The sequence below is a fragment of the Hyla sarda genome, chromosome 4 (assembly GCF_029499605.1).
Source record: "Hyla sarda isolate aHylSar1 chromosome 4, aHylSar1.hap1, whole genome shotgun sequence".
In the NCBI taxonomy this organism is placed as follows: Eukaryota; Metazoa; Chordata; class Amphibia; order Anura; family Hylidae; genus Hyla; species Hyla sarda.
This window is the reverse complement of record NC_079192.1, coordinates 113,693,941-113,719,592: the sequence shown is the minus strand read 5'-3', so window position 1 is coordinate 113,719,592 and position 25,652 is coordinate 113,693,941. Positions and strand designations below refer to the sequence as shown.

Here is a 25,652-nt window from a genome sequence, read left to right as displayed (position 1 = left end):
GTCCCGAACAGCCGACTGAACAGCAAGGTTAGTGTCACTTTCCCTTCAGACGCGGCAGTCAGCTTTGATCGCCGTGTCTGAAGGGTTAATACACGGCATAACCGCGATCGGTGATGTCCTGTATTAGCCGCGGGTCCCGGCCGTTGATGGCTGCAGGGACCGCCGCGATAGGGGTGTATTCACCGTATAAGATGCACCAACTTTTCCCCCCCTGTTTTGGGGAAGAAAAAGTGCGTCTTATACGGTGAAAAATACGGTACTATGTAGCACTCTTTATGTTTATCCCAGACTTGTTTACATTTATACAGTATACTGTGGATTTGCTAAAAGTTTGTTATTTTGTGAAAGACATTCTTTCCCTTTTAAAGTTTGTATTCTAGGTCAAAATCTATAATTGAATTTGTAAATATTTTTTTATAATCTGTCATTTACTTTAAATAATGTAATTTTTCTTATTTATGGAGAAATTATTGGATTCTTACTATAGCAATAAAGTCCCAATAGGATTACAAAATTATGGAAATTTCTCCATGTAAGCAAACATAGGGAGCCTTCAGACATGCCTCTTAAAGTCACATATCAGGGAATATTGGAACAGCTGTTGCGTGACATTATTCATTCTGGTGTACTAGTAGGCCAATATCTCTACCCCTTCACCAATAGACTATGTGGGTCTCCAAAGACCCACCTAATTTTCATGCACATATAGATATGTTGTAAAAATGATGTAAGGTCTTCATAAATAGGGCATCTAGTCTGAAAACCATATTTTTCAATTTATGCCAGAAAACTTAAACACAATATTCTATCCTAATTTATAACAAATGTTATGTACTCTATGCTGTTTTGAATAAACTTTACTGAAATTGTTCCGAGCAAAAACTTTAAATCAAATAAAATACCTACTTTATTGAGTGTGTGTGCCTCCTGGAATAAGGGGTGATGATTTTCAAAAGCAGCTCCATGGCACCATTTATGCCCAGCATCTCTCCTACCGAAACTGCAAAATATAACAAATTCATAAATACATACAAATAAAAATGAATCAACATCTGCTGATATTTACAAAGTCTGACCTTTGTCTCAAATCCGCTATATCTGACAAAAGGTACATTACATCCCCTAAGGTAACACATATCAATAAATGAAGAATGTCTATAAATCTCTTTTTCTTTTTTTTTCTTTTTTTTTCTCACAGTAAAAATGTTGAACACTAATCAAAATAGGATAGGATTTATATGTGCGGTAAGCTTGTTTGGAAAAGACATTTATCATAGATGCATCTCGAGTGTGCTTGTCTCCTAGCATATGACTTAGAAACATCACCTTTTTTTCTACTTTGCTGGATTATTAGGGGACAGGATGTTCTATAAGAACATTATTTCCGTAAAAATGAACAGGTCACATGTGTCTAACAATGCTCAGCCAAAATGTAACTTAAAGGGGTATTCCAGGCAAAAACATTTTATCTATGCGGAAGTTGCGTCTCCAGTTTCGGAAAACGGGTGAATGCTGGGTGCTGCAGGGAGATCCGGGGGGACCCAGCGGCAGGCCATCCGCGATCAGACATCTTATCCTCTGTCTTTTGGGTAGGGGATAAAATGTTTTTTCTCGGAATACCCCTTTAGGAAGAAAACTCAAGTCACTTGATTGAGATGATTTAAAGGGGTACCCCACCCTTAGACATCTTATCCCCTTTCCAAAGGATAGGGAATAAGATGTCTGATCATGGAGGTCCCGCCACTGGGACCCCCATGATCTCTGTGCAGCACCCGACATTCATTTAGAATGCTGGGTGCTGGCGGCGGGGGTCGTTACCTCATGTCCACGCCCCTTATGACATCATACCACACCCCCTCGATGCAAGCCAATAGGAGGGGGTTGGTGACTGCCACGCCCGCTCCCATAGACTTGCATTGAGAGGTGATGGCATCATGTCACAAGGGGCATGGCCACGACATCCCGACCTCCCGCCCTTCTCCAAGCATTCTGTTCCAAACAAAGGTCTTGCAGAGTGCCCCTTTAACATCCGCTTTTATGAAAAAACATCAAAGTCCTTGTCAATCATCCTTCAGAACTCTTACTTACAATCTTCTAGGCATACAGTTTACTAAGCAATGGCTCAAATATATGACCCAGATGCTTGGTTACATACAAAGAAGCTGGCCCATTATGCATAATGTACTTAACCTCTTAAGGACACAGCTCATTTGTCCCTCGAGGACACAGCCAAGTTTAATTTTCGCCTGTTCATTTTTCCCTCCGTGTCTTGTAAGAGTCAAAACTCTTTTAGTTTTCCTCCACAGACCCATATGAGGGCTTGTTTTTGGTGCGACCAATTGTACTTTGTAATGACCCCTTTTATTTTACTATAACATGTATGGCGCAACCAAAAAGAAAACCACAATTTTTCAACTTTTTCGGGTGTTCATTTTTAGACAGTGCACTTTAAAACTGACATGTTCTCCATATTCTGCAGGTTAATAAGACTAAAATGGTACACATGTTTAAATGCGTTTCTATTATTGTACTGACCCCCTATAAATTTCTTAGTTTTTCCTGTATACATGGCTGAATTATGCCTCATTTTCCCCCTTGATCTGTAGTTTTTTTTTAAAGTTTTATTTAACTTTTTTTCTGACCAAAAATCAGCTTTTTAAGACTTTGGTATTTTTTGGTATTTACACCGTTCACCTTATGGGATCATTAACATTATAATTTAAGTCCTCACATCTTCACATATATGGTTATTTATTTACTTTACTTTTTTATTTGTAAAATGAGGAATGAGAGTGATTAGGGAGGGTCTTATTCACATTTTAGAAAAAATGTATTACTTTTTTAACTTTTTTTTTTTGTCCCCACAAGGGACTTTTAAAACAAATCTATTGATTGCTTCTATTGTTCAGTGCTATGCATAAGCAAAGCATTGATCAGTGACATCGGTGATCTATTTGTTTAGTCTGCTAGAAGGCAGAACAAAGATCTGGTAGTATTGGAGCAATAAATTATTTACACTATGTGAAACTATCTGACAGATAAGCTTTAAAGGGGTACACCTGTGGAAAATATTTTTTTTCATATCGTGCCGGAAAGTTAAACAGATCTGTAAATTAATTATGTTTAAAAATCTTAAGCCTTCAGGTACTTATCAGCTGCTGTATACTACAGAGGAAGTTGAGTTGTTCTTTTCTATCTGACCACAGTGCTTTCTGCTGACACCTCTGTCCATGTCAGGAACTGTCCAGAGTATTAACAAATCCTCATGGCAAACCTAACCTGCTTCGGACAGTTCCAGACATGGACAGAGGTGTCAGCAGAGAGCACTGTGGTCAGACTGAAAAGAACTACACAACTTTGTGATAGGCCTCTCGGGTAGGGGTAGTGTAGTCCGGGTATTGCTTCAGTATATCAGGGGTTAAGGTTAACCCTATTGTTCGTGACGCCAGGCTGAGGGCTAGTATGCTGAGGTAATTCTCCTGCCTATCGCCGCCCTTCCCAGTAACGATAGGTGCATGCATAAAATGACTGAAGGTCCACAAGGTAGTTGAACTTGAACTTGGATAAACTTTACTTAAAGACTTGTGGTACGTCCAATGAACAGTAACCGTCTCATTAACACAGTCTCCATACACGTCAGTGACTGACAGTTGTTGCGGACCTTGACTTTTGATATGTCTTGGAATTTAGGGTAATTTGCAAAGATCCGTCCGGATTTAGGGGTTAGATATGGTCTTGCAGAGTGCTTAGGGATTGATTACACTCACAGTTTTGTAAAGATCAGCCGTCGCCACAAGGCTCGGGCCTTACTCACTGATGACAGCAGCGCAGATCCTTCCCTGTCAACAGCCCACGAGGAAGGAGAGTGAGTAATGGCTGCCGCTCCCTTATATGGGCAGGGCCGTTTTGGATTGTTCCAAGTCAGCTGTCACTCACAGTTACATAGCCTGATGGGTAAACAATTGACTTCCTCCAAAGGTCCTTGAACTACAAACGATAGAGTCTTTGGAACGCATCACGTGACCCGCAGGTCCCGCGACGCCAACCAGGCAAGTACACCTAATATATAAATATATACATTAAATGTAAATAATTTTAATTACAAAAGGGGTGAAAAGGGGCTAGATAAGGATGAGGACCCCAACTAAACCTAGCGACTCTGACTTTGGGGACCCCACCATAAGGCAACAGATGCAATCCGGTGCCAGGACACCACAAACCCCCTTACTTAAAATAAGTCGACCACGACGCCTGTCCCCTAAGGCAGATGGACTAGGACAGACTTAAGCAGGATCTCTAACTAGACAGAATCTATATCCTGACAAACTTTTATACACATTAGGTACTTTTAAACCTACTAGACACATAACCTACCTAAGTTACTTTAAGAATTACGTGTTTCATTTGTTAGCTCGCAAGAGCACCTATTGGCCAGGTAGAGCATCTCACACACGCAAAGAAGGAGAAGAAAAAGTGTACCTAACAGTGGCAGGAATTGAATTTCAATAGGCTACAATCCCTAAAGTGTTTTCTCAAGTGAGATATTTACTTTGGTGTATGTACTAGAGAAACTTGAGGTAATACATTTAAGTCAGTTAGTTAAGGTACTATGTGTGCAAGTACTATTTTAAGGGTAAGCTTCCCTATTATTTTTGTTGAGACAGGTGCTAGTGATGGGCGACAGTAATAATACTACCCTCGGAGGAGTCGGGGTGTCACCTATTAATTAACTACTAAACACCCTTAAAACTTTCTATACATTTGAATGTACAAAAATAATTTACGTTTTTAGTGTTGAGTGTACACGTGCAAAACACTGACGTTTTTCGTGTACAGCTCTGACTCACTTTTTATGTACATAGACATTAGACTATCTTTCTATGTACAACCCTTACCTATTTTTTATGTACACAGACACAAGGATACCTTCCTGTGTAGAAGAACCATATACATATTTACTACACAATATGCACAATTATCAACACTCCAACATGGTTCAGGCGCATTCACCTGATAAGTGCAACATTTAGCATAAGAGTTCTTAAGAAGCTGCTGGTATATACATAAAACAGACGTGTAAGGATCAGCAGTCCACCTACACTAGGAGTCCAATTAAAGGGAAATATACAAAGTGGCGTGTGAGGATCAGCAGTCCACCTACACTAAGAGTTCATGGAAGGGAAAGGTAAACACGGCCTTAACCACAACTCAGCCGGTCCTTAATGAATCTCCTACAGGCTAGGAGTCTCTTAACTTAATAGTCAGGCACAAGCTTAGTGGTTACGTTGCTGAACTCTGGACTGGAACAATCTTAGCACAGTCCTGCTAGGCACAATTCTTGAACTTGGTTGCTGCAAAATAAAAGTGGTTAGCACAAGAAACAATCTGAAATTACTTTAAATTCTCTTCAAAGAATATTCTTCTTTACTCTTGTTGTGCCTCTCATGGTTCCCCTATACCTTCCAACATCAGGGGCAGGTGTAGAATTGACATAGCTTTGCCACACCACATTGGTGAGGATGGAGTGGTGGATGGTAGCATTAGAAGGGGACACAGGCTTTCTAGCCGGGATCAAAGTGGGGCAATAGGGCTTGAGCACCATCTCCAAACTATGATGGGCCCATGACCCTTTCGTCAGTACCCTTGAAGCAGGCAAACTCTCCATGTCAGAAGAGGGCCTTGGTACATACGTTGGTACCTGTGCAGGAGGCAAACTCTCATTGCTCCGAGAGGGCCTAGGTACGTGTGTTGGTACCTCTGGAACAGACAAACTCTCATTGCTCCAAGAGGGTCTAGGTACGGTCTTTGGTGCCCGCAATTTGGGCTTACTTTCCTGAACTTGAGGAGGACTCGACTCTCGACGGTATGTAGAAGATGAAGAACTTGACTCTTTGCGGTACATAGAAGATGATGAACTTGACTGTTGAGGCTCCTCCTCCTTGGGTACGCTGGTGGAGGCTTTAGGAGCAGACCTTTTCGGCCTCAAGTTGAAGGGATCGGACTCCCAATCAGTTGACGGAAAATATTTGAAGGGAAGCTGTGTTGGGGCTGTTGGCCTGGTGACCGCTGCAGCCCACTCTCCACGAAGGCTCTGGACGGGGGTGTACTCCACAATTTCACCCACCTCCAAGGTGTAGAACTTCTTATGGAGATATGGCCTTTGCACTGCTCGCTGGTTTATGAGGATGGTCTGCCCAGTGTGGCAGTCAAGGAGTGTCCCATAACCTCTGACCTTGTCGAACTTGGCCACAGTTGCTCTTCTTCTTTCTAATGGCTCCTCCCCTCCTCGGGGGTGATCCCATTTACGAATGTACAATGCCTCCATTTCTTTGGTGTTTTCTTGCCACCGTACTTTCTCTTCATGGGGCAAATGCACGTGCTTGGGGGCATAGAGTTCTTTGTGTCGGGCCATTAGCTTTTCCATCAATTCGGCAGCTCGGCTTCTTGACGGGCCCTTTCTTTTTCTGCAGTTGGGATTGGTGAGAGTGGCTTCCCAGGTAATGGTTGAAATACTCTGTGCATGTACTCGATCAGCTCCGGCTCATCTACGAACACCCATTGCGGCAATTTTGGTGATCACGGTCGTGCACTTGGCAAGCTTGATCGAGGTATGACCTCAGGGCTGGAGGAGGAAGAATAGGCCGCCTCTGGCGGGGTACTCACTGCAGGCTCCTCCGATGGGATCTCGGCCCACGAGCCCCAGGTTCTGTGGTGAGGGTACAGTCTCACCGGCGATGCACCTCCAGGTGTCCCTGAGCTCTCCGCTGGAGGTGTCTCTGGCCAATCGTCATAATCATCGGGCAGTGACAACCGCTGCAGAAGGTCAGCAAGTTCTTGGAAAAGTCGGGCTGCGACTGCCACAACTTTCCGCTTTTCTGGCGCCATTTTCTAACTTCACCACGTGGAACGCTGCTCTCCGCCATGTCTGTACTCTCTGGCTTTCTGTGCAGACTGAAGAGGTCACTGTGCGTGGTGTCTTTTGTAGTGGGCTTCCCCAAAATGGCGCTGGCAGGAAGGACGTTATCGGTGCAGCCCCTCGACTTCCGGTCCCTCCAGAGACGACTCCTGTATCTCCAAGTTCCCTTTCGGCTGTGAGACAGCAACTTGGGAGCCACGCCCAGGGGCAGGGCGTGGCGCAGCGCAGGCTTTCTTTGCACGCTTTTCCGGCAGCAGTTCGGCTCCGCCTGTGCTGACCGAACCAGAGGATCGCAGCATGAACTCATTGCGCAGTTGTTACGCCGAGCGCTCCGGGTCCCTGCTCCTCCCCGGAGCGCTCGCGGTGTTCTCCTCTCTGCAGCGCCCCGGTCAGACCTGCTGACCGGGAGCGCTGCACTGACATTCGCGATGGGGATGCGATTCGCATAGCGGGACACGCCCGCTCCCGAATCACATCCCAAGCCACTTACCCGTCCCGGTCCCCGGCTGTCATGTTCTGGCGCGCGCGGCTCCGCTCCCAAGGGCGCGCGCGCGCCAACTCTCTAAGTTTTAAAGGGCCAGTGCACCAGTGATTGGTGCCTGGCCCAATCAGTCTAATTAGCTTCCACCTGCTCCCTGTGTATATTATCTCACTTCCCCTGCACTTCCTTGCCGGATCTTGTTGCCTTGTGCCAGAGAAAGCGTTTAGTGTTGTCCAAAGCCTGTGTTCCAGATCTCCTGCTATCCTCATTGACTACGAACCTTGCCGCCTGCCCCGACCTTCTGCTACGTCTGACCTTGCCTCTGCCTAGTCCTTCTGTCCCACGCCTTCTCAGCAGTCAGCAAGGTTGAGCCCTTGCCGGTGGATACGACCTGGTTGCTACTGCCGCAGCAAGACCATCCCGCTTTGCGGCAGGCTCTGGTGGAAACCAGTAGCAACCCTAGAACCGGTCCACCGACACGGTCCACGCCAATCCCTCGCTGACACAGAGGATCCACATCCAGCTAGCGGAATTCTAACAGCAGTTTACACATCTTAGTTGTAGATGAATTTTTGCCTCCCCCATTACTTTTCTCGTGGCCCCCTTGTATGGTGCACCACAAGCACCGCTCCCGTACACAGCAACACAGTTTACAGCACATGCATAAAGTTTGTTTTCTGGGGGGAGTACACTTTCACTAGTGGTGACTGTAGTAGGCACACACCCGAATCCTGTTCTTGATGCCAAAAAGGCTTTGTGGTAGGCCTCTGGGGTAGGGGTAGTGTAGTCAGGGTATTGCTTCAGTATATCAGGGGTTAAGGTTAACCCTATTGTTCGTGACGCCAGGCTGAGGGCTAGTATGCTGAGGTAATTGTCTGGCCTATCGCCGCCCTTCCCAGTAACGATAGGGGCATGCATAAAATGACTGAAGGTCCACAAGGTAGTTGAACTTGAACTTGGATAAACTTTACTTAAAGACTTGCGGTACGTCCAATGAACAGTAACAGTCTCATTAACACAGTATCCATACACTTCAGTGACTGACAGTTGTTGCAGACCTTGACTTTTGATATAAGTCTTTGATATAAGACTTTTGATATAAGAATTTAGGGTAATTAGCGAAGATCAGTCCGGATTTAGGGGTTAGATACGGTCCGGTGATCTTGCAGAGTGCTTAGGGATTGATTACACTCACAGTTTTGTAAAGATCAGCTGTTGTCGCAAGGCTCGGGCCTAACTCACTGATGACAGCAGCGCAGATCCCTCCCTGTCAACAGCCCACGAGGAGAGAGAGTGAGTAATGGCCGCCGCTCCCTTATATGGGCAGGGGCAGGGCCGTTTTGGATTGGTCCAAGTCAGCTGTCACTCACCGTTACATAGCCTGATGGGTAAACACCTGACTTCCTCCAAAGGTCCTTGAACTACAAACCATAGAGTCTTTGGAACACATCACGTGACCCCCAGTTCCCCCGACGCCAACCAGGCAAGTACACCTACTATATAAATATATACATTAAATGTAAATAATTTTAATTACAAAAGGGGTGACAAGGGGCTAGATAAGGATGAGGACCCCCACCTACACCTAGGGACTCTGACTTTGGGGACCCCACCACAAGGCAACGGATGCAATCCGGTGCCGAGACACCACAACTTCCTCTGTAGCATACAGCAGCTGATAAATACTGGAAGGATTAACCCCTTAGCGCAAATGGCCGTTTATGAACACAAGGTGAGCGCGCATCCTAGCCGGTGGGTCCGGGTTGGTATAAGCAACCCGGACCCACGCTAATGCCGTCCATGCCACAGTACATAAAGAATTATTAATTTGATCAGTTGTATTGTTGATCATTGTATTGGTCTGTAAATCATTTTCTTTTAAAGGGAAAAGAGAGCATAAAACCCATGGTTACACACTGGAAGTCAGAGTGCTATTTATTATTTATAGGAACAACAACAAAAGGGGGCAGTAGTAGTCACTACCATTTCTCTATACATCAAAGCCTGGAGGGGTCAGTTTTGACCAGCTTAGTGCCATTTAACATGCCAACAGCTACTCCACCCATTATTTGGAAATTTCAGATGGGATCACAGAAGTCTAACCTTCAAAGGACAGGCTTGGGCATGCGTAGGCTGACTAAGGATGCTGCATTGCTGCCACCTCATTTGCAGGAGTGCAATTCAAAAATTAAACTTATATACTGTTATAGAAACATATTTGAAAAACTACATATAACAGGTATGATAGGGTGTCATTGTATCCTTGTGAACTGAAGGATATTTATTAACAGAAAACATACATATACGGTATATTACCTGGATGGTAAGTAACATTTTGTAAAAAGTTGGTTAAAATTTAAATAATGTGACAGGCAACAACACATTTTGTGATGCGGTTGCCTTGTTAAAGTATTCATTATTTTAATTGCTGTCTATTGTCATTTTTTTGTACCTATACAAAACATACACCCACAGTACAAAAGTGTTTATTTTACATCTTACTAAACGCATCAATAATGTATTTTTCCATTTCTACTTCAGTTTAGTCACCCTAATCTACCCACTAGTTTTTGAGGTTGTCTTAACTTTTTTAGTGAACTTACTGATAACTACATTACACTTGGAAATGTTATCTACTTGATGTAATGACAAGGGTAAATGACAAGGTTTTACTAGATGGAAAATACAATTTTGAACTCACACAAGAGCATATAATAGATTATTAACCCCTTAAGGACCGTTTTTTTTTCCGTTTTTGCATTTTCGTTTTTTGCTCCTTGCCTTTAAAAAAATCATAACTCTTTCAATTTTGCACCTAAAAATCCATATGATTGCTTATTTTTTGCGCCACCAATTCTACTTTGTAATGACGTCAGTCATTTTGCCCAAAAATCTACGGTGAAACGGAAAAAAAATAATTGTGCGACAAAATTGAAAAAAAACGCTGTTTTGTTAATTTTGGGGGCTTCCGTTTCTACGTAGTACATGTTTCGGTAAAAATTACATCTTATCTTTATTCTGTAGGTCCATACAATTAAAATGATACCCTACTTATATAGGTTTCATTTTGTCGTACTTCTGGAAAAAATCAGAACTACATGCAGGAAAATTAATATGTTTAAAATTGTCATCTTCTGACCCCTATAACTTTTTTATTTTTCCGTGTATGGGGCGGTATGAGGGCTCATTTTTTGCGCCGTGATCTGAAGTTTTTAACTGTACCATGTTTGCATTGATAAGACTTATTGATCGCTTTTTATTCATTTTTAAATTATATAAAAAGTGACCAAAAATGCACTATTTTGGACTTTGGAATTTTTTTGCGCGTACGCCATTGAGCGAGCAGTTTAATTAACGATATATTTTTATAATTCGGACATTTCCACACGCGATGATACCATATATGTTTATTTTTATTTTTATTTACACTGTGGTTTTTTTTTATGGGAAAAGGGGGGTGATTCAAACTTTTAATAGGGGAGGGGTTAAATGATATTCATTCACTTTTTTTTTCACTTTCTTTTGCAGTGTTGTAGCTCCCATAGGGAACTATAACACTGCACACACTGATCTTTATCATTGATCACTGGTTTCTCATAGGAAACCAGTGATCGATGAATCTGCCGCTTGACTGCTCATGCCTGGATCTCAGGCACTGAGCAGTCATCCGGCGATCGGACAGCGAGGAGGCAGGTAGGGACCCTCCCGCTGTCCTGTAAGCTGTTCAGGATGCCGCAATTTCGCCGCGGCTATCCCGAACAGCCCACTGAGTTAACCGGCACTTTTTACTTTCACTTTTAGCCGCGTGGCTCAGCTCTGAGCGCGCGGCTAAAGGGTTAATAGCGTGCTGCGCCGTGATCGGCGCTGCGCGCTATTAGCGGCGGGTCCCGGCTTCACTATGACACCAGGCCCGCCGTGATATGATGCGGGCTTACCGTGTAACCCCGCGTTATATCACGGGAGCAGGACCAAGGACGTACCTGTACGTCCTTGGTCCTTAAGGGGTTAATATAAGAATAATAATTACATTTAATGGGGTACTCCGCCCCTAGACATCTTATCCCCTATCCAAAGTATAAGGGATAAGATGTCAGATTGCGGGGGTCCCGCTGCTAGGGACCCCCGGGATCTCGGCTGCAGCACCCACCTCAATGGCTTCCAGCAACGCTGGAGGCTTCGGATCCTGACCACGTGAGCGGAAGAGCGTGAAGTCACAACTTCCGTGTGTCGCTCTTCCGCTCGTGTGGTCAGGATCCGAAGGCTCCTGCGTTGCCGGAAGCCGTTGAGGTGGGTGCTGCTGCCAAGATCCTGGGGCTCCCCAGCAGCGGGACCCCCACGATCTGACATCTTGTCCCCTATCTTTTGGATAGGGGATAAGATGTCTAGGGGCAGAGTACCCCTTTAAGTAAAATTCACCAAATTTCCATTGAAAAGTATTTTCCATCATTCTTCTTGACAAACAGCTTTCAGACAAATTGGTTGAATGGCAATGAAATAAGGGACAAGGCAAAGACAGAAGTGCCATAAAGATCTCCTTTGTGGTGTATTCACACGTACAATATTTTGTGCAGATTTGATGCGCAGGATTTTATGCTGCAGATTCCAATGTAAACTAAATGACTGAATACAGCTTTAAATCCTGCTCATCAAATCTGTGCAGGATACTGTATGTGTGAATAGACCCTTAAAGGGGCCTTCCCATGAAGCAAAGTTGGTGACCATGTGCCCCATACATATAGGTAAAGGAGAATAAATGTGCAATGTTTTCATAGGTAAGATGACCTGCATCACTGTGCTGTTCTTCTCCCTCATGGGTCTGGTCACTTCCTGATTTCCTCATTAAAAGGTGACCCTACTGTAGCCATGCAACATACCTTCCCATATTCCCCCCTTGCTAGACTAACAGCAATATACAGTGGAACTGAGCATGCATGATCGTCAAATTGGATGCTGTAAGATGCTCGTGACTGAGAGCAACAAGGCAAGAACAAGAAGTCATATGGGGATTAGTAAATTTATATATATATTAGAGATGAGTGAACTTTTGAAAAATTCGATTGGGCTGATTCGCCAAATTTTTCTGGACTACAGAGAGCCTTAATAGGGGTGTAGAACACTTTGCTTTGTTCTAACACACATAAGGAGTGTGCTGGGGTAGTGAAATAATACTGTAATTCAGAACAACATGCAGATTACAGGCATCACTTTTAGAATCACTGCCACAGAGCGGCAGAATGACAGAGCATGGAGGTGGCATCAATATGAGGAGACCACATAGTGGCCTAATGACACAGCCTGGATGTGCTGGCAACATGAGGGGACCATATAGTGGCTGAATGACACATCGTGGAGGTGTTGGCAGCATGAGGAGACCATATAGGGATTGAATGGCATAGCTTAGATGTGGCTGAAGCATGAGGATACCATATAGTGGCTGAATGACATAGCGTGGAGGTTTTGGCAGCAAGAGCAGACCATATAGTTGCTGAGTGGCACAGCCTGGAGCTAGCAGTAGCATGAGTAGACACTAGGGCTTCACAATCCCTAAGATTAAAAGATGAATTTTGAAATTGAAATTGAAGATGTAGGGTAGCTAGTGCTACCATAAAAAAATGTTAGGCCCAGAACCAGACCCAGTACCATCAGTAAACCATATGTTGGCTGAATGACATAGCCTGGAGGTGACTGAAGTATGAGGAGACCATATAGTGTCTGAATGGCACCGCCTGGAGTTGGCAGCAGCATGATTAGACGCTAGGGCTTCACAATCCCTAAGAATAAAAGATGAATTTTGAATTTACATTGAAGATTTAGGATAGCTAGTGCTACCATAAAAATGTTTTAGGCCAGGGCCCAGCAGCATCAGTAACCCATATATTGGCTGAATCAAACAGCCTGGAGTTGGATGAAGCATGAGACCAAATAGTGTCTGAATGGCACAGCCTGGAGTTGGCAGAAGCATTAGGAAATCATTAAAATTTAAGATTTTTAAATAGAAATTTAAGATTTTTAAATTGAAATTGAGGATTTTTAAATTGAAATTTTACTTAACAAGTTTTAGTGTCCCGGGCCCAGGCATGTGGGTACAAAAAAAAATCTAACAAGGAGTCACATGGCAGCACAATGACAGAGCCTGGAGGTGGCATCAGTATGAGAAGACCATGTAGTTGCTGAATGACACAGCCTGGAGCAAGCAGCAGCATGAGTAGACACTAGGGCTTCACAATCCCTAAGATTAAATTATGAATTTTGAAATTTACTTTGAAGATGTATGGTACCTAGTGGTACCATAAACATATATAGGTAATGTCGTAGGCCCAGCAGCATCACTAAACCATGTAGTGGCTGAATGACACAGACTGGAGCTGGCTGAAGCATCAGTAAACCATATATTGGATGAATGGCACAGCCTGGAGGTAGCTGAAGCATCAGTAAAACATATATTGGATGAATGGCACAGCCTGGAGGTAGCTGAAGCATGAGGATACCATATAGTATCTGAATGGCGCAGCCTGGAGTTGGCAGAAGCATGAGGAGAGCATTGAAATTTAAGATTTTTAAATTGAAATTGAGGATATGGAAATAGAAATTTTAACTCACAATTTTTAGCGTTCCGGGCCCAGACGTGTGGGTACAAAGGACCAAATCTAACAAGGAGTCACATGTCACATGGCAACACACAGACAGAACTTGGAGGTGGCATCAGTATGAGGAGACCATATAGTGGCTGAATGACACAGCCTGTAGTTTGTGGCAGCATGAGGAGACCATGTAGTGGATGATTGTCACAGATTGGAGGTAGCTGAAGCATGAGGTGACCATATAGTGTCTGAATGGCACAGCCTGGAGGTGGCTGAAGCACGAGAAGACCACATAATGGCTGAATGGCACAGCCTGGAGTTTGTGGCAGCATGAAGAGACCATATAGTAGCAGAATGACATAGCCTGGAGGTGGCTGAAGCATAAGGAGACCATAAAGTGTCTGAAGGGCACAGCCTGGAATTGGCAGCACATGAGGAGACACTAGAGCCTCACAATCTCTAAGAATCAAAGATGAATTTCGAAATTTCCACTGAAGATGTGTGGTGCCTAGTGCTACCATAAACATATATAGGTAATGTCCTAGGCCCAGCAGCATCACTAAACCATGTAGTTGCTGAATGACACAGACTGGAGCTGGCTGAAGCATCAGGAAACCATATATTGGATGAATGGTAAAGCCTGGAGGTGGCTGAAGCATCTGTAAACCATATATATTGGATAAATGGCACAGCCTGTTGGTGGCTGAAGCATCAGTAAACCATATATTGGATATATTGGATGAATGGTACAGCCTGGAGGTGGTTGAAGCATCGGTAAACCATATATTGGATGAATGACATAGCCTGAAGGTGTTGGCAGCATGAGGAGACCATATAGTTGCTGAATGACACAGCTTGGAGCTGGCAGAAGCATGAGTAGAAACTAGGGCTTCACAATCCCTAAGATTAAAAGATGAATTTTGACATTTAAATTGAAGATTTAGGGTAGCTAGTGCTACCATAAATTTTTTTGGGCCTGGCCCAGCAGCATCAGTAATCCATATATTGGCTGAATGACACAGCCTGGAGGTGGCTGAATCATGAAGAGACGATATAGTGGCTGAATGGCACAACCTGGAGTTGGCTGAAGCATGAGGAGACCATATAGTGTCTGAATGGCACAGCCTGGAGTTGACTGAAGCATGAGGAGACCATATAGTGTTTGAATGGCACAGCCTGGAGATTGCAGAAGCATAAGGAGACCATTGAAATTTAAGATTTTGAAATTTGAATTTAAGATTTTGAAATTGAGAAGTTTGAAATTGAAATTTTAACTCCCAAGTTTTAGTGTCTCGGGCCCCGGCGTGTGGGTACAAAGGACCAAATTTGACAAGGAGTCACATGTTACATGGCAGCACAATGAGAGAGCCTGGAGGTGGTGTCAGTATGAGGAAACCATATAGTGGCTTAATGACTGCCTAGAGTTTGTGGCAGCATGAAAAGACCATATAGTGGCTGAATGACACAGCCTGAAGTTGGCTGAAGCATGAGGAGACCATGTAGTTGCTGAATGACACAGCCTTGAGGTGGCTGAAGCATGAGGATATCATATAGTGGCTGAATGAGAAAACCTGAAGGCAGCAGCCTCAGGAGTCCTGAAAGTGACCCTAATGCAGAGGAGTTTCTGAAACTGGGGACCAGCACCTTAATTTTGTTTTGTAGTATCGATGGCCACACAATGAGTGAGCCTGGAGGTGGTAGCATCAGCATGAGGACACCATAGAGCAGCACAATTAGAGAGCCTGGGTGAAACTCCCTCTTTGGATGGCAGATAGAATGGGTCTTATTAAAATGGTGGTTCTTCCGCAGGTTTTATACGTTTGGGGGCAGCCCCATGTTGGATCCCTGGGAAATGGTTCCGGGGCTTGGAGGCCCTGATGGGCAGTCTCATCTGGGGGAGAGGTGGGGTTCGAATGAAATATTTAAGGTGGGCACAGTTGGAAGGAGAAGGTGGAGGGGGGTTACCGGATTTTGTGTTGTACTTTCTAGCTAGAAATCTTCACAATATTAGACAAGGGTGGAGTGAAGCACTTTGGGGGGGGGGGGGGAATTATTTAAGGATTATAGAGGTTATTATGAGATTTTTTTTTATTTGTGGAAGGGGACCTTCTAGTAAAGAAAGAATTGGGGCAAATCTCATTCATAGGGTTATTGAGGAGAACGTGGCAGGAAGTTAAAAAGAGATTGAAGGTATTGAAGGTAGTATAAGAAACACTGTGATTTGGGATAATATAGAATTGGAACAATTTAAGAAAGGGATGTAGAGTGACACAAATCTTTCAAATTGGAGAGATTAAAAAAATTGATACACTACAGAGTGAGTTTGGTTTGAAAAACGAACACAAATTTTGGAATATACAGTTGTGTGAAGCATATAGATGCACTTAAACGAATGAAAATTTTAGGATCTACACACATGGGGTGATAGACTACATGAATTTAGAGGGGGGTAGGAAGTTAAACTTAGCATATAAGTTTCTCCTTAAAACTACCCGGTATGTTTCAGGAGAATAAAAAGAGGAGATGAGAGATTGAACTTGGCCCAATCACAAGGGAAGCATGGGAAGATATTCTGAAGAATGTTAAAAAGTGTTTAATAAAAGACATCAAATTATGCAATTAAGAATTATCCACCACCTGTATTACTCAACGGCATTTTTAAAAAAGATAGTCTGTTGGAGGACTGTAGATTGCCCCAAGTGGGGTACATCTGATGCAGACTTAATTCATTTACTATGGATATTCCCAATGGTGAGAGAATTCTGGGATAAGGTATTTCAGACCATTGGGAATAAATTAAAGTTGAAGAGAGAGTGGTTGGGCACAGAGGTTATTTGGGGAACTTGGGTAATATTGGGAAAGGTCAAGAATTAATAAACCGTATCCTGATGTTGACTAAAGTAGCGATCTTGACAGGGTAGTTTGGGAGTATGGGTCCAGACATAATAGAGTGGAAAAGGTTGGGCCTTAAAGTAAAAAAAATATGAGAAATGGCGAATTGGTAACTCCAGAAGAGGCTTAATTAAATATAGTGCAATTTGGGCTGAATGGGAAGAGTAAGAAGATAAAAGTGGAATTTTTTTTCCCCTTCTGACAGCGGCTGGGGGTAGGGGGGGGTTGTGTAATTATGTGCCAAATTATCATTTTTGTCTATTGTGGTTCTTGTGAGAAATTTGTAATAATAAAAAATGTATATGAAAAAAAAAAAAAAAAAAAGAGAGCCTGGATGTGGCAGCATCAGCATGGAGAGACCATAGAGCAGCACAATTAGAGAGCCTGGAGGTTGTAGCATCAGCATAAGGAGACCATATGGTGGCACAATGACAGAGCGTGGATGAGGTAGCATTAGCATGAGCAGACCATAAAGCAGCACAATGAGAGAGCCTGGAGGTGGCGGCATCAGCATGAGGAGACCATATGGCAACACAATGACAGAGCCTGGAGGTGGTAGCATTAGCATGAAGGCCATGCAAAGTGAGGGTTGAGTCTGAAGAACCCACTGACTGTTGACTGGGGATGTCGGATGTCACTTGGGATGAAGTGGATGACCGAGAGAACCGATCAATCACGGCTGCTGGGTTGCTGGTTGAGACACGACCGCTAGCTGACACCGGGAGCTCAGACATCTCGCTGCGACTTTGGCTGCTATACGCCCCTACTCTGCTGCGACATCTGCCTGCGCCTGATGAATTTAGGCTTCTGCCACTCCACTGTTCACGTCCTGGCACTACTCTGCCTGACACACTTATTGCGTATAACAGGGGAGTAAAGTACGCTTCACTACACTTAAAACAGTATTTGTCTAGAACAGCAGCAGGTGTGTACTATTAGCTGTCCTTTCACAGTATATAGGTCCTTGACATATTAACAGGTTCACAATAGTACACTACTTAGATGTAGGTATGTGGCATGCAATTATGAGGGCAGAAAAATTTGCTACAGTATACTTAAAAAAGAATCTGAGTTCAACACCAGACGGTGAGTACTTTTGCCTGGACTTTCATAGTGTGTAGGCTCTTGACAGATTAACAGGTACCAAATAGTACACCACTAAGAGATGTAGGTATGTGGTATGAACTTATGAGGGCAGAAAAATGCTCTACAGTAGGCTTAAAACTCTGTATTTTAGCAAAACACCAGCTGGTGATTGCTTTTCCCTGGACTTTCACAGTATGTAGGCCCACCACAGATTAGCAGGTAACAAATAGTACACTACTTAGACATGTAGGTCTGTTTTCTGACCACTTATGAGGGCAGAAAAATGCGGTAAAGTTCACTTAAAAAAACTTATTTTAATAAAACAGCAGCCAGTGATTACTTTTGCCTGGACTTTTACAGTATGTAGGCCCACTACAGATTAGCAGGTAAAAAATAGTACACTACTTAGAGATGTAGGTATGTGGTATGAACTTATGAGGGCAGAAAAATGCTCTACAGTATGCTTAAAAACTCTGTATTTTTGTGAAACTCTAGTCGGTGATTACTTTTGCCTGGCCTTTCACAGTATGTAGGCCCTTGACAGATTTACAGGTACAAAATAGTGCACTACTTAGATGTACGTATGTAGTATGCACTTATGAGAGCAGAAAAATGCAGTACAGTACGCTTAAAAAAAATTATTTTGGTAAAACACCAGCCATGTGATTACTTTTGCCTGGACTTTCACAGTATCTAGGCCCTTGACAGATTAACAGGTACAAAATAGTACACTACTTAGATGTACATATGTGGTATGCACCTATGAGGGCAGAAAAATGCAGTACAGTACGCTTAAAAAAAATGTATTTTAGTAAAACACCAGCCGGCTATTACTTTTGCCTGGACTTTCACAGTATCTAGGCCCTTGACAGATTAACAGGTACAAAATAGTACGCTACTTAGATGTACATATGTGGTTTGCCCATATTAGGGGAGAAAATTCTGTACAGTACGCTTAAAAAAAAACTTATTTTTGCACAACACCAGCAGTACACAACAGTGCTGTAGCACAAAAAAGCTGTGTACTAAACACAAAATTGCACTCTGTCAAAGACTATTAGGAATGGACTGCTGGGTATTATACCATCTACAGACTAGTATAACCAGCAGATGATTTGTTGTGGAACAAAGACACAGAATTGCGCAGAAACATTATTCCTGCCTCCTCTGCTAAGGTTTATGAAGTTGAGGCAGCTTGTTGAAATGTATGAGGCAACAAACAGCTCTCTGCCCCTCTCTGTAATACAATGCTGAAGAAAGTGACTGGGAGGTTAAAGGGGTATTCCGGGCAAAAACATTTTATCCCCTATCCAAAGCATAGGGGATAAGATGTCTGATCGCAGGGGGCCCGCTGCTGAGACCCCCCGCGAACTCCCTGCAGCATCCGCATTCTATGCGGGTGCTGAATCTCGAGTTTCGGAAACCTCCAGGTTTCCAGGAATGGGGACGTGACGTCATGCAACGCCCCCTCCATTCATGTATATGGGATGGGGCGTAACGGCCATCATGCCCCCTCCCATAGACATGAATGGAGGGGGCGTGGCGTGACATCATGTCCCCAGTCACGGAGGTTTCCGAAACTGGAGATTCAGCACCCGCAGAATGTGGGTGTTGCAGGGATATTGCCGGGGGTCTCAGCAGCGGGCCCCCCATGATCAGACATCTTATCCCCTATTCTTTGTATAGGGGATAAAAAAAATTTGCCCGGAATACCCCTTTAATGGCTGCAGTAAAAATCCTTTTAGTGAAAAAAACACTGCTCTCTGTCCACCAGAACGCTGATTTGGCTAAGATGTGAAACGGTGCTGTAATGAGCTTTTCTGTGTAACACACACAGCGATGTCCGTCCTATCTGTATACAGTGTAATGAATGAGCTGCAAAATGGCTGCCAAATATATAGGGCTGTGACATCACAGGGGTGACTTGCTGCTGATAGGCTGCATCCTGCATGTGATTCAGGGTCATCCCGCCTACTGCCCTTCCCGCCTTGACTTCGCTGCATTCTGTGCCCCATGTACTGACATGTGGATCCGCCATTTTAGATGCCCTGGAGCCTGGACCACAGTAAATGGAGTCTAATGAAGCGATTTGCACGATAGATATACACATTCGTTGCGAATCAAATATTTCATTAAACTTGCAACGAATTCGGGTTCGTCAGCTTCGATTTGCTCACCTCTAATATATATATATATATATATATATATATATATATATATATATATATATATATATAGTAGTCACTATGGAAACTCCAGCACAGGACTGCTGTCACGATGCCGGCTGGCAGGAGGTGGATCCTCTGTGCCAGAGAGGGATAGCGAGGACCGTGCTAGTGGACCGGTTCTAAGACACTACAGGTTTTCACCAGAGCCCGCCGCAAAGCGGGATGGTCTTGCTGCGGCGGTAGTGACCAGGTCGTATCCACTAGCAACGGCTCACCTCTCTGGCTGCTGAAGATAGGCGAGGTACAAGGGAGTAGGCAGAAGCAAAGTCGGACGTAGCAGAAGGTCGGGGGCAGGCGGCAAGGTTCGTAGTCAGGGGAGATAACAGAAGGTCTGGTACACAGGGTATAAACACACAAAAACGCTTTCACTAGGCTCAAGGCAACAAGATCCGGCAAGGGAGTGCAAGGGAGGAGACTAGATATAAGCAGGGAACAGGTGGGAACCAATTAAGCTAATTGGGCCAGGCACCAATCATTGGTGCACTGGCCCTTTAAGTCTCAGGGAGCTGGCGCGCGCGCGCCCTAGAGAGCGGAGCCGCGCGCGCCAGCACATGACCGCAGGAGACGGGAACGGGTAAGTGACCTGGGATGCGATTCGCGAGCGGGCGCGTCCCGCTGTGCGAATCGCATCCCCAACGGCCATGAGAGAGCAGCGCTCCCGGTCAGCGGGACTGACCGGGGAGCTGCAGGGAAAGAGACGCCGTGAGCGCTCCGGGGAGGAGCGGGGACCCGGAGCGCTAGGCGTAACAACTGCTCAGGTGTGGTGCAGCGTGACCCCCAGTGTGCCACACTGGATCCACAAAAATCTTCCTCCACAAGGAAACAGCACCCAACACAAGGTCTAGGTAAAGTGCAAGCTGCAGGGTCTTTATCGCATCAAGAGAAACAATGCAACGTTTCGGCTAACAAGCCTGATTCAAGCATGATTTTCATGCTTGAAAAAGGTTTGTTAGCCGAAATGTTGCATTGTTTCTCTTGATGCAATAAAGACCCTGCAGCTTGCACTTTATCTGGACCTTGTGTTGGGTGCTGTTTCCTTGTGGAGGAAGATATATATATATATATATATATATATATATATATATATATATATATATATATATATAATATATATATATATATATATATATATATATATATATATATATATATATATAAAAAGGGAACGCTAAGATAACACATTCTAGATCTGAATGAATGAACTAATGGTATGAAATACTTTTGTCTTTACATAGCTGAATGTGCTGACAACAAAATCACACAAAAATTATCAATGGAAATCAAATTTATAAACCCATGGAGGTCTGGATATGGAGTCACACTCAAAATCAAAGTGGAAAACCACACTACAGGCTGATCAAACTTTGATGTAATGTCCTGAAAACAAGTCAAAATGAGGCTCCTGAGGGATGTCCTCCCATCTGCCAACTCCTGGACAGTCTGTGGTGCAACATGGCGTTGGTGGATGGAGCGAGACATGATGTCCCAGATGTGCTCAATCGAATTCAGGTATGGGGAATGGACGGGCCAGTCCATAGCATCAATGCCTTTCTCTTGCAGGAACTGCTGACACACTCCAGCCACATGAGGTCTAGCATTGTCTTGCATTAGAAGGAACCCAGGGCCAACTGCACCAGCATATGGTCTCGCAAGGGGTCTGAGGATCTCATCTCGGTACCTAATGGCAGTCAGGCTACCTCTGGCAAGCACATGAAGGGCTATGTGGCCCCCCAAAGAAATGCCACCCCACACCATTACTGACCCACCGCCAAATCGGTCTTGCTGGAGGATGTTGCAGGCAGCAGAACATCCTCCACAGCGTCCCCAGACTCTGTCACATGTGCTCAGTGTGAACCTGCTTTCATCTGTGAAGAGCACAGAGCGCAATAGAGATTTTGCCAATCTTGGTGTTCTCTGGAAAATGCCAAACGTCCTGCACGGTGTTGAGCTGTAAGCATTCAAAAGTGACCAAAACATCAGCCAGTAAGCATAGGAACTGAGAAGTGGTCTGTGGTCACCACTTGCAGAACCACTCCTTTATTGGGGGGTTTCTTGCTAATTGCCTATAATTTCCACCTGTTGTCTGTTCCATTTGCACAATAGCATGTAAAATTGATTGTCAATCAGTGTTGCTTCCTGAATGGAGACAGTGATTTCACAGAAGTGTGATGGACTTGGAATTACATTGTGTTGTTTAAGTGTTCCCTTTATTTTTTTTGAGCAGTGTATATATATTTGTTGAAACCATACAATTTCATAAATGCTTGTGTATTTGAATATGTTTTTTGTTATTTTGTTTTGTTACTATGTTTTTTGTACTTTTGTTCTTAATGGGGTACTCACGTGGAAAACTTTTTTTTTTTTTTTTATCAACTGGTGCCAGAAAGTTAAGCAGATTTGTAAATTACTTCTATTAAACATTCTTAATCCTTCCAGTACTTATTAGCGGCTGTATACTACAGAGGAAATTCTTTTATTTCTGGATTTATTTTCTGTCATGACCACAGTGCTCTCTGCTGACATCTCTGTATATTTTAGGAACTGTCCAGACAAGCATATGTTTGCTATGGGGATTTTCTCCTGCTCTGGACAGTTCTTGACATGGACAGAGGTGTCAGCAGAGAGCACTTTGGTCGTGACAGAAACAAAATCCAAAAAGAAAATAATTTTCTCTGTAGTATACAGCTGCTAATAAATACTGGAAGGATTAAGATTTTTTTAATAGAAGTAAATTACAAATCTGTTTAACTTTCCGGCATCAGTTGATTTAAAAAAAAGTTTTCAATCGGAGTACCTCTTTAACTCCTCTCCTTTTTTTTTTTTTTTTTGCAGGACTTATTGTTCTTTGTTACTACTTCCTTCATATTCCATAGTATTTTTTCCAAAACCCAAAAAAAAAAATTTCTTAAAAAAATAAATAAAAAAAAATAAAGAAAGTTAACAAATTTTAGGGGACTTTTTTTATTTACACTGTTCACAGAATGGTCAAATTGACATGTTATCTTGATTCTTCAGGTTGGTGTAATTACAACAATTCTCCATTTTTATTGTTTCTGTCATGTTTTACTACTTTTAAAAAATTCGAAACTTTTAAAAAACTTTTTTTAATTGTCATTTTTATGACTCCTATAACTTTATTTTATTTTTTTTACATCCTGCTGTATTGGGCTCAATTTTTGCACTCTGATTTGAAGCGCCACTACTCTGACATTAAATTCACAGCTGCAAATTTCTGTCAAGTATCTGGAAAACTATTTTGCTGATGGTAACATTTGGAAATCAAGTGAGAGCTTATTTTAACAAAAGCAAATGGTTAGTAACAAATAATTAGATTAGTTAGGATCAACTTGCACCTTCTTTAAGTGGCACACATATGCCTTAAGACATCATCATAGGCTAGGCAGTGTGACATAAACAGCTGACAACCATCATTGGTCAGTCTTTAAATATTCCTGCTGGCCTCATCTGTTTGTGCATACAGCCTCTTTCGATTGTTTAACACTTTTCTGATACTACTTTAACCCCTCAAGGACTCAGGGTTTTTCAGTTTTTGCACATTCGTTTTTTCCTCCTTACCTTTTAAAAATCATAACCCTTTAAATTTTCCACCTAAAAATCCATATTATGGCTTATTTTTTGCGTCAGCAATTCTACTTTGCAGTGACATTAGTCATTTTACCCAAACATTCACGGCGAAACGGAAAAAAAAATAATTGTGCGACAAAATCGAAGAAAAAACGCCATTTTGTAACTTTTGGGGGCTTCCATTTCTACGCAGTGCATATTTCAGTAAAAATGAAACCTTATCATTATTATGTAGGTCCATACGGTTAAAATGATATCCTGCTTATATAGGTTTGATTTTGTCGTACTTCTGGAAAAAATCATAACTACATGCAGGAAAATTTATACGTTTAAAAATGTCATCTTCTAACCCCTATAACTTTTTTTATTTTTCCACGTACAGGGCGGTATGAGAACTCATTTTTTGCACCGTGATCTGGAGTTTTTATCTGTATGTTTTTTGTTTTGATCGGACTTTTTGATCACTTTTTATTCATTTTTTAATGGTATAAAAAGTGACCAAAAATACGCTTTTTTGGACTTTGGACTTTGCGCGTACGCCATTGACCGTACGGTTTAATTAATGATATATTTTTATAGTTCGGACATTTCCACATTCGGCGATACCACATATGTTTATATATTTTTTTTATTTACACTGTTTTATTTTTTTTATGGGAAAAGGGGGGTGATTCAAACTTTTATTAGGGAAGGGGTTAAATGACCTTTATTAACACTTTTTTTTGCAGTGTTATAGGGACCTATAACACTGCACACACTGATCTCTCATGCTGATCACTGGCATGTATTAACACGCCTGTGATCAGTGTTATCGGCGCTTGACTGCTCCTGCCTGGATCTCAGGCACGGAGCAGTCATTTGTCGATCAGACAAAAAGGAGGCAGGTAAGGGCCCTCCCGGTGTCCTGTAAGTTGTTCGGGACGCCACGATTTCACTGCGGCGGTCCCAAACAGCCCGACTGACTAGCCAGGATAGTTTCACTTTCACTTTAGAAGCGGCGGTCAGCTTTGACCACCGTTTCTAAAGGGTTAATACCACACATTGCCGTGATTGGCGATGTGTGGTATTAGCCACGGGTCCCGGCCGTTGATGAGCGCCGGGACCGACGCGATGTGATGCGGGGTCGCGGCGCGACCCCGCTTCATATCGCGGGAGCCGGTGCAGGACGTAAATATACGTCCTGCGTCGTTAAGGGGGTAAGAACAATCATTATTATCAAGGCTGCTTTCATGCAATTATTTTGCATAAGCCTTATTTTGCACAGAAATGTGCACATTTTCTTGTGTCTTGTGCAGATATTGAAAGCACTGCGCAAAAATGTGTGATTTTTCTACATGAGAGTGCCAGTATCTCTATTTATCTAGACTGGTATACAATGTAGCTGAAATCTGTGGTACAATATGTGATGCAACAAGCTTATTAAAGTATGTAAATAAAGTGCCAGTGAGGAGATAAAGAGCACATGTACCGTGTCCATTTTAGGACATCGTCAGTCGTCAGCCATTACTCCGTCCTCCATCAGGTTAAACGGCATCCCGCCTCCTCCCTCGGGCCAATCTCCGTCAGGTGGCAGCCGCAACTCCCTCCTTTGTCATCCTAAAGTCTCTCATCCGAAACTCCATTATCCCTTAGACGAAAAACTTTCCTGCCGTGTAGCACAGCCGAGTCAGTGTTGGCTGTCTGCTATACGGGTTCTGCTGTACACGGTATTCAATGTCAGCTCTGTAGCACATGTAGTGTCTGTAGTACACGCGCAAGTTTCACAGTTTCGACTCTCATACAATGCTATGCAGCGTCAGCTCTGCTATGTGGCAGGAAGTTGCGTCTGAGAGAGAATCGTCTGAGGTATGACAGCATTTTGGACGAGGGAGTTTCGGATGAGG

General features: G+C 43.3%; 1 protein-coding gene across 1 annotated transcript in view; it reads right to left on the bottom strand.

Annotated features, from left to right (window-relative positions):
• Window positions 1-25,652, bottom strand: part of AGBL1 (AGBL carboxypeptidase 1) — a 791,487-nt gene that overhangs the window by 712,147 nt on the left and 53,688 nt on the right. Inside the window, exon 5 of the mRNA XM_056571891.1 lies at window positions 907-1,000. Within this exon, the coding sequence (XP_056427866.1) occupies window positions 907-1,000 (94 nt within the window). The remainder of the gene's footprint in view (window positions 1-906; window positions 1,001-25,652) is intronic.